Genomic DNA, 11309 nt, shown 5'->3' on the forward strand with positions numbered 1-11309 from the left:
TCCCAAACCTGGACAATCCTTGTCTGGACTCAGTCCAGGTATGCACTAATAAATATCCACATAAATAGAGGAAGCTCCCAGAATCATGCCTCCACTCGTTGCGCGCCCTCCCCCCGGCCCCTGACACTTTCCGACCGTGTGATACGCCATCCCTGGGCGAAATCCCAATGTCCGACTAGGCCTTTTCTCGAAGCAACAGGTATCGAGGTTTGTATTTCCGACTCAAGGGGAACTTTCACTCTTTGTTTCCCCCTGATCGGTCACTTTTTTTCTCCTCGGTCTTTTTCTTTGATGCTTGTATAATTGCATTCGCTTCAACCCACGCGCGCCGTTATGATGGCAAACTCGACATTCGCTCTGCTTTGCATATCGTGGCTATCACTCTTTTCACTGGTGCTCGCGAGACCGCCAGATGAATGGCGCAACACCTCGATGCCGCGGATGAGGAACTCGGGCTCCGCTCAGAAAATTGCGCCTTTTCCGACCTCAAGCGCGGTATCCATCCCCCAACGAAGCTACATCCCTGATCCGACGTGAGTCCCACCCGGAAACAATACTCGAAGGAAGTACCCACTGACAGCGACAGTGGCATCCCCTTCGTGATCCAAAACCGCACCGCGCAGCCATGGGTGAGCCTCAACGGGCCTCCGGTGCACCAGACCATCGCAACGGCCTCGCCCTCCCTCTGCGCCAGCTCGAGCAACTCCGGCGGATACTGGTACGAGAACATCGAGCACAACGGCCAATCGTCCTTCCTTGACTCCGGCCACAAGGAGGAGTACAAGGTCTTCCGGAACGTGGTCGAAGATTACGGCGCCGATAATACGGGCAGCCGGGACGCGGCGCTGGCGATTCAGGCCGCCATTCACGGTACGTGGGAAGCCCTAATTCCTGGAGAGTCTGAGACCGGAAGCTGACAGTCGGTTTCTCGCTGCATATAGCCGGACCCTCCAACGGACCCGATCGCGCCTCCCACTCGATGGGCACGACCGGCCAGCCGGCCATCGTCTATCTCCCCGGCGGGACTTACCTTCTTGAGAGCTCTCTGCAGCTCTTTGTGGGAACGGTTCTGATCGGGGACCCGACCAACCCGCCCGTGTTGAAGGCCGCCGCCAACTTCCCGGATGACCACATCATCTACGCCAAGGACCCGAATTTCGGGGGCACCATCAACTTCTACATTGGCATGAAGAATGTGGTTTTGGACTCGACAGGCGTGGGATACAGTAAGAATATCGTCTTGCTCGACTGGACCGTCAGCCAGGCGACGCAGTTGACCAATGTGGGATTTAACATGCCCACTGGTTCTGCGACACATGTCGGGTTGACGACGCAGTATGATTACAACAGTAACCTGATCATGGTACGTTCCCCAAATTCTTTCTGAGTTATGACAATAGGAATCTGACCTTGGCAGAACGATCTGTGGTTCAAAGGCGGCGCGGTGGGGATGAAGCTCAACGGCCAGCAGTGGGTGTTCAAGAACCTCAGTTTCCTCGGGACCACGACCGGCGTCGTCGCGGGGGGCACCGACATCACATTCATGGGATGCCGCTTCGAGCAATGCCAGACCGGGATTGACGCGCACGGGACATCTGGGTCGTTGACGGTGATCGATACCAGCGCGACGAGCGTGGGGACCTTCATCACGTCCGGCACGTCCGAGACGGCTGGCAACTCGATCATTCTGGAGAACATCAGCAACTATGGCAACACGGTAAAAATTGGCGACACGATCGTCCTAAGTGGGGGCGTTTCGGACACCTGGGTACATGGACACATGGTAGGTATTCCTGCTTCCACCACCACTCCAGCAATCGACTAACCTCCGTACGAACAGTATACCTCCGGCTCGAACCAAATGCAAAGCACCAACGGACAGCTCGTCAAGACTCCCCGTGCCTCCGCACTGTTGTCTGGGAACAAGTACTTCACCAAGGCACCCCCGACGTATCAAGAATATACGGCCAACCAGGTCCTAAACATCAAGAACGTCGCCGGAAAGCCGGTGTACGGCGACGGGGAGACGGATGACACGCGCAACATCAACGCCATCCTCTCGAGCAACAAGGACTGCAAGCTCATCTACTTCCCCGCGGGAACCTACATCGTGACCGACACCATTTTTGTCCCCAGCGGCAGTCGCATCATTGGCGATTCCTTCGCCTCGATCATCAGCGCGGTGGGCGACAACTTCGAGAACGAGGCTTCCCCGCGAGCGATGATCCGGATCGGATACCCGGGGGATACGGGCGTGGCTCAAGTCAGCGATATGGTTCTGACTGTTGCAGATATCCTGCCTGGTTGTCAATTGGTCAGTCTCCATCCTTCACCCCGTTGTACTACCCCCAACAAGCAAGACCCTAACGAAGGAACAGCTCGAAGTCAACATCGCCGGCACGAACCCGGGCGACGTGGGATTCTGGAACACGCACTTCCGGATTGGCGGGGCGGTGGGCAGTCTCGTGGAGAGTCAGTGCACGGGCGGCGCGGAGAGCTGCAAGGCGGCGTACGGGCTGGTCCACCTGACGAGCACCGCGTCGGCGTACATCGAGAACATGTGGGGGTGGACGGCGGACCACGACCTGGACGGGGAGAACGCGCAGACAATCTCGACGGGGCGGGGGATGCTGGTGGAGGCGACGGCGGCGACCTGGCTGATCGGCACCGGCATGGAGCACAACACCCTGTACCAGTACAACTTCCACCACGCGCGCAACGTCTTCTCGGCCCTGCAGCAGAGCGAGTCCCCCTACTGGCAGGGGGTCGGGAGCACCCTGGCCCCGGCCCCCTGGGACGAGCACCTGGCGAGCAGCGACCCGGACTTCGCGGAGTGCGCGGCCGACGACGCGCTCTGCCGCATGGCGCTGTTCGAGCGCATCAGCGGGTCGTCTGACCTGTTCCTGTACGGCGGGTGCAACTGGGTCTTCTTCAATGACAACGGCGACTGTCCCAAGGGCGACTGTCAGCAGACGGCGGTGAAGGTGGACAGTTCGTCGGCGATATATCTGTACGGGACGAATACGAAGAGCACGACGAATATGGTCGTGGAGGGGGGCACGGTTGTTGCGCGGCAGAGCGAGAATGCTGGGGGGTGGGGCGGGGTGATTGCTGCTTATCTGTATGATTCGTGAAGTCTCGATGATTACGGCGTAGTTGCGGGGTATATAGCGTTGACGTTTTTGGAGCAAAGTGTGACACTCGGTACATGTTAATAGTCATATAACTGGAATCTTTTGCTGCGAGTCCCGTCCGCTTGCCTTATACAGATGCCGCTGCTTTCATAAAAACAGCACGTAGCTGCTCCTTTGACATAATCGGTAAGCGAGTGGGCACCTGTGTATTATATATAAAAAAGCTTCAAACAGAATTTAAACTAAATAAAGAATTATGAAAATTATAGATTATATAGAAAAATGTTTGCTTCGAGCCCTTGGGAAAGTAATTAAATAGATAACTAATGATTAATTCTTCTAAGATTGGCTAGCTTAACTATCTATATAATATTATCAGCCCGAAGGCAGTAAAAGAAGGTATTATTCTTTGAAAAATTGAATATAATAATTCGAAATTATAATAACTCGAATTTATATAAATAAAAATAATAAATAATATATATACAGAGTAGCTTAATCTTACTCTTATATCTTAACCTTAATCTAACTATAACTGTATAGCCAGATTATATATTAAAAATATTTTAATTATGTAGTTAAGATTAGATCAAGATATAATTATTATTTTAATTATATATATCTACTAGTTAGAAAAATTAGATATAATTAATAGATTATTAATTGTAGATTAATTTAGAATATATATAATATTCTTATATATATTATATAGAAAATATAATAGATTTTAATTATAATATAATAATTTTTTTTAAATTTAATTAATTTATTTTATCCGTTTTATCTGTTTTTTTTTAAAAATATTATACTTTATAAAATACTTTTATAAAACCTAGTATAAAAAATGATATCTAATATTAAATTAATAAACTAATAGTTTTATACTATTTCTTATATTATTTAAAACAGTAATTATAATTCTTATTAAAAATCAGACTTTTTATAAATTTATAAATTTATTTATAAAAACGAGATTTTTTATATTTTTTGAACCGAATCTATAGTTTTATTTATAAAAATCAGACTTTTTATATTCTTTAAATCAGATTTATAGTATTATTTATAGAAATCAGATTTTATTTTCTTTCTAAACTGATTTATTATAAAATAGATAAGTAATATTTTGTTTTAATTAAATTTATTATTATTAATATTAATAGTATAGTTCTTATTAGAGTGGCTAACGGCCAGATCAGATCAGATTAATTAAAATTTTTATATCTGACTGCCAGGTTATAATCAGATTAAAAAAATTTTTATATCTTACCGCGGTATAGCTAAAAACTGGATAATTAACTATTTTAATTATTTTTAGTACTAAAATCTATTTGTTATATTTTTTTAGTTTTAGTATAGTTAAAATATATTTAGATTAAGCAGTTATTAATCTAGCTATTTAAATTATTACTAAAAAATATATAAAAAAAACCTTTTAAATAAAGTAAAAATAATTTAAAAAAATATTCTTATTATTTATATTTTTATAAAATAATAAAAAAATTCTAATAATCTTAGTAAAATTCAGTCTTTTATAAATTAGTTGCTGTTCTAGTATAAAATATAAAAAAAATACATAATTCTAATTTTATTTAGATTATATATTTTAATTATAATATATTATATTATTAAAATTATATATTTATTTTTAATTAGACTATTTAAAATGATTATATAATTTTTAATTTATTTTTTTTATTTTAGTTTAAATAGTCTATTAATCTAATCTTTCTATTTATAAAAACTAAATTATATTTTATAAATTAAATTTTCAAATTAAATCTATATTATTTTATCTATTTAATCTATTTTAGTAATTATACTTACTAGAAACTATCTAATTAAAAATTAAATACTAAAATATTAAATTTTAAAAGATTTCTATTAAAGCTTTTTTTAAAACTTTTTTATATTTTAATTTATTTAATTAAATTTTATTTAAAAAATATTTTTTATATCTTTAGACTCTAAATATAATTCTTTATTTATAAAATATCAGATTAAAAAATATTATAAATATTTATAATATTATATAAAAATATAATAAATTACATTTATATAAAAATATATCTATAATTAAAATAATATTATTTTTATAAAGTTTTTCTGTTTTTATTTTTTTATATCTACTATTTATAAAGTAATCTTAAAGTTATAAATTAATTATAATTATTTAATCTATTTTTACAAAATAATATTATTCTTTTTTTTTCTATTTCTTAAATCTTTATAAATTATAATAATTTCGAAATTAAAATAAGTCTTTTAAATCAGCTTTTTTTATCTCTTTTAAATCTTAAGATTATATATATTATAAAAAATTAAAAAATTATTTTATATTTATCTTTTTAAAATAAAACTTTTATTTTTTAAAATTAATAGCAGAGAATAATCTTTTTTAAAACTTATATATATATTTAAAACTGCTATTTATCTTTAATAAAAAAAGACTATTAATAATATAAAATAATTTTTACAAAAATATATTATTTTCTAATAGAATTTTTGATATTTATTATAAAGCATATCTTTATATTTTCTAATATTTAGAATTTAAAAACTTAAAAACTAGTTTTATAAACTATTATTTTTGTAAAAATTATAAAAAAATTATTAATTATATTTAAATAAATAGTTACCTAAATATTAAATAAAGGATTATTATAAATATTTTTTTTTTCAAAATAAATCATTTCTAATAATTATTTTTTTCTAAATTTTTAGAGTTTATAATAAAGAGAGTTTTTAAAATTAGATTTTATATTTTATAATTATCTATTGCCTATTTTTTTGAACAATTAAATATATTTCATTTAAATAAATAATTAATCTGGTTTTTTTATTTTTTTACTGAAAACTAGTTCTTCTAATAAAATATAAATTAAGAAATATCTTTTAGAATTATTTAAATAAAAATATATATAATTATTATTAAAATTATAAGATATTAAATATATATTATTTATAGTAGAATATTAGATTAGTTCTAATTAAAGAATATTTCTTATTTTAATTATATATTTTTCAATAAAGAATATATATTATTATAAAGTTTTATTAGATTTTTAATTAATATCTAAATCTTAATTAATAAGCATCTCGTTATAATTATTCTATTAGTTTTATATAAATATAATCTTTTTTTAATTATTAGATATAATAATAAATAATATTAATAATAATAATTTAATATTTAGTATAATTTTATTTAAGCTTTAAACTTAGTTTAGCTAGAATATCTAATTTTATAATATTTTAATCAATTCTAATCTTTTAAAAAGTATTTAAAGCCAGTTTTATATTGTTTATTTTATTTATATAATTTATTTCATAATTAATATTCTTTTATAAAAACTCTGGATTAAAGTTTTAAACAATATTATTAAGTATATTTTAAAAAAATAATAATAAAAATCTTAAAACTTTTTTTAGTAATTTTAAAAATTCTTAAAAAAGTATATTCTAAAAGCTGTTTATAAAAAACTAATATAAATAATTCCCAGTTTTAAAAGCTATTAATAAAAAACTAATATAAAATATTTCTAAAAATTATTTATATAAGTCTTTTATAAACAGCTTTTAAAATCTTTTTATTTATTATTTTAATTTTTAGTTAGAAATTTAAAAATTATATAATTTATAAATATAAATTCTTGATACTACAAAAGATTTTAGTTTATTTAATAATTTAAATCTAATTTAGTTTTTCATCTTTTTTTTAATTATGAAATCTGTTAGAATTTAACTTATTTTATAATTTATTAAATATTTAAATTCTATTAACTAATTTAAAGCTTTATTTAATATTATAACTATATATATCAATAATATTCTTATTTATAGTAATAATCTTTTTGAATATTAAATCTATATTAGACTAGTTCTTAAAAAACTGTGTGAAGCCGGTTTATAAGCCGCTATTTATAAATATAAATTTTATATTATAAAAACTAAGTTTTTAGGTTTTATTATTTCTACCGACGGAATATAAATAGACCCAGAAAAAGTAGCTGTTATTAAAAAATAAAAAGCTCTAAAAATAGTTTATAGAATATAACTATTTTTAGAATTTTATAATTTTTATTAATACTTTATTAGGAACTATAATAGATTGGTTTAATTATTAATACTATTTATATATAAGAATACTTTCTTTATATAAAACAAAAAATATCAGATAGTTTTTAAATGTTTAAAGAATATTCTTACTTTAATACCGGTACTGATTTATTATAATCTATTTGTTTTTATAAGATTAAAGTAGAGTGGCTAACAGCCAGGTCAGGTCAGGTTAATTAGAATTTTTATATTTAACCGCCAGATTATAATTAGATTAAGAAAATTTTTATATTTAACTATAATATAGCTAAAAACCAAATAATTAATTATTTTAACTATTTTTAGTATTAAAACTTATTTATTATATCTTTTTCGGCTTTAATATAATTAAAATATATCTAGATTAAGCAGTTATTAATTTAGCTATTTAAATTATTACTAAAAAATATATAAAAAAAATCTTTTAGATAAAATAAAAATAATTTAAAAAAAATAATATTTTTATTATTTATATTTTTATAAAATAATAAATAAATTCTAATAATTTTAATAAAATTTAGCTTTTTATAAATTAGTTGCTGTTATAATATAAAATATAAAAAAAAATATATAATTATAATTTTATTTAGATTATATATTTTAATTATAATATATAATATTATTAAAATTATATATTTATCTCTAATCAGACTATTAAAAATAATTATATAGTTTTTAGTTTATTTTTTATTTTTTTAATTTTAGTTTAAATAGTTTATTAATTTGGTTTTTTTATTTATAAGAATTAAATTATATTTTATAAATTAGATTTTTAAATTAAATTTATATTATTTTATTAATATAATTTTTTTTAGTTATTATACTTGTTAGAAACTATTTAATTAAAAATTAGATATTAAAATATTAAATTTTAAAATTTTTTTAAAAAAGTTTTTTATAAAGCTTTTTTATATTTTAATTTATTTTATTTAATTAAGCTTTATTTAAATAAAAATATTTTTTATTCTTCTAAGCTTTAGATATAATTTTCTGTTTGTAAAACAAACAGATTTAAGAAATATTATAAATATTTATAATAATATATAAAAATATAATTGATTATATTTATATAAAAATATAATAGATTATATTTATATAAAAATATAATTATAATTAAAATAATATTATTTTTATAAACTTTTTCTATTTTTATCTTTTTATATCTATTATTTATAGAATAGTTTTAGAATTATAAATTAATTATAGTTATTTAATCTATTTTTAAAAAATAGTATTAAGCTTTTTTTTAATTTTTTAGATATTTATAAATTATAATAATTCTTAAATTAAAATAAGTTTTTTAAACTAGTTTTTTTTATTTTTTTTAAATTTTAAGATTATATATATTATAAAAAACTAAAAAATTATTTATATCTATTTTTTTAAAATAAAATTTTTATTTTTTAAGATTAATAATAGAAGATAATTTTTTTAGAACTTATATATATATTTAGAAACTACTATTTATCTTTAATTAAAAGAAATTATTAATAATATAAAATAATTTTTAAAAAAATATATTATTTTCTAAGAGAATTTCTTATATTTATTATAAAGTATATTTTTATATTTTATAATATTTAGAATTTAAAAACTTAAAAACTAGTTTTATAAGTTACTATTTTTATAAAAATTATAAAAAAAATATTATTAGTTATATCTAAATAAATAATTATTTAGATATTAAATAAAAAACTATTATAAATATTTTTTTATTTTTTTTAAATAAAATTTTTTTAATAATTATTTTTTTAGACTTTTATAGTTTATAATAAATAGAGTTTTTAAAATTAGATTTTATATTTTATAATTATTTATTATCTATTATTCCGAATAATTAAATATATTTAATTTAAATAAATAATTAATTTTATTATTTTATCTTTTTATCAAAAGCTAAGTTTTTTTAATTAAATATAAATTAAGAAATATTTTTTAGAATTATTTAAAAAAATATATATATAATTATTATTAAAGTTTTTAAATATTAGATATATATTAATTATAACAGACTGTTAAACCAGCTCTAATTAAAAAATATTTCTTATTTTAATTAGATATTTTTTAATAAAAAATATAGATTATTATAAAGTTTTACTAGATTTTTAACTAGTATCTGGCTTTTATATTAGTAAGAATCTAATAATAATTATTTTATTAATTTTATATAAATATAATTTTTTTTATTAATTATTAGATATAATAACTAATAATACTAGTAATAATAATTTAATATTTAGTATAATTTTATTTAAGCTTTGGAATTAGTTTAATTAAAATATTTAGTTTTATAATATTTTAATTAATTTTAGTTTTTTAAAAATTATTTAAAACTAGTATTATATTTTTTGTTTTATTTATATAATTTAGTTTATAGTTAATACTTTTCTGCAGAAACTTCAGACTAAAATTTTAAATAATATTATTAAATATATATAAAAAAATAATAATTATAGTTTTAAGATCTTTTTTAATATTATAAAAATTCTTAAAAAAATATATTTTAAGAGCTGTTTATAAAAAACTAATATAAATAATTTTTAAAAAGATTATTAATATTAGTTTTTTATAAATTATTTTTAAAATCTTTTTATTAATTATACTAATTCTTAGTTATAGATTTAGAAAATTATATAATTTATAAATATAACTTTTTAATATTATAAAAAGTTTTAGCTTATTTAAAAATTTAAATCTGATTTAGTTTTTTATTTTTTTTTAATTATAAAACCTGCTGGAACTTAACTTATTTTATAATTTATTAAATATTTAAATTTTATTAATTAATTTAAAGCTTTATTTAGTATTATAATTATAATAATATTAATTATTTTTATTCTATTATAATTAAGTAGAGATAGATAGAGTATTTTTTTAAATTTTTATATTTTTTTTTATATTTTATCTATTTGAGAATAGTGGATTTATTATTTATAAGATTTATAATATTTATAATAATCTTTTTAATTATTTAGACTATTTAATTAATTAACTAATAAAAAAATAGATATTTTAAAAGAAAAAAATTCTTAAAAGTTTATAAAATATATATTAAAAATTCTAAAAATATTATTATTATATTTACTAGATAGAAGACTATATTTATATAATTATAATTATTTTAAATCTAATATTAAAGTTTAAAAAGTTTAAGAAGAATATATAGTTAAATAATAATATTAACTAATATAAAAAATACTAAACTATTTTAAAAAAAATATTTTTTTTTATTATAATTAAAATCTAATTATTAATATATTATTAATAATCTTTAGATTTTTATTAGATTTAGATAAAGTTTTTTATAATATTTTTAAATATTAAAAATTCTTATCTACAGTAGAGATATTTAAAAAACTAAAAATATATTTAAATATTAAAAATATATAGCTTATTAAAATATTTTAACTTATATTAATATTATTTTAAATATTATAAAATATATTAATATTTTTATTTATTAGAAATTCTACTAAAATTAGTTTTTTATTTTTTATTAGATAGTTAGAGATTTTCTTTTAGTTATAACTAATAATATTAATATTAAATATTTATTTAATAATTTTTAAAATATTTATTATTATTACCGAAGCTGTTTTTATTTTAATATAATTAAAATAATTATACTTTAAATATATACTAATTATTTTATAATTAATAAAAAATATAAAAATATTCTTAATAATTTTGATTTAGATTTAATTATTTTTATATTAAAAAATAAAAAAAATAAGATAATTATTATCTTCTATATTAATAAGAATAAAAATATAGATAATCTTAAAAATAATTCTAAAAATAGATTATTATTAAAATTAGAAAAACTGGATCTACCGGAGTTTTTAAATATTATATATATTTAGATAAAAATAAAGATTTAGTTTTTATAATTTTTATATTATTATAATTACTGTTCTAAATAGTATAAGAAGTAGTATAAAATTATTAGTTTATTAATTAAATATTAAATATTATTTTTTTTATATTAGATTTTATAAAAGTCTTTTGCAAAGCGTAATATATTTTAAAAAAATAAATAAAATAAATAAAATAAATAAAATAAATAAAATAAATAAAATA

General features: G+C 24.8%; 1 protein-coding gene across 1 annotated transcript; it reads left to right on the plus strand.

Moving 5' to 3' along the window:
* Window positions 1–432: 432 nt before the first annotated feature.
* Window positions 433–3134, plus strand: BO72DRAFT_501409 (glycoside hydrolase family 55 protein; the record flags this gene model as incomplete). The annotated part of the gene is made up of 6 exons (XM_040948980.1): window positions 433–533; window positions 587–870; window positions 942–1363; window positions 1418–1783; window positions 1841–2314; window positions 2379–3134. 6 exons carry the CDS (start codon window positions 433–435, stop codon window positions 3132–3134), a joined length of 2403 nt encoding a protein of 800 aa, XP_040796051.1.
* Between the last annotated feature and the right edge of the window lie 8175 nt (window positions 3135–11309).

This window comes from Aspergillus fijiensis, assembly GCF_003184825.1.
Source record: "Aspergillus fijiensis CBS 313.89 unplaced genomic scaffold BO72scaffold_84, whole genome shotgun sequence".
NCBI lineage: Eukaryota > Fungi > Ascomycota > Eurotiomycetes > Eurotiales > Aspergillaceae > Aspergillus > Aspergillus fijiensis.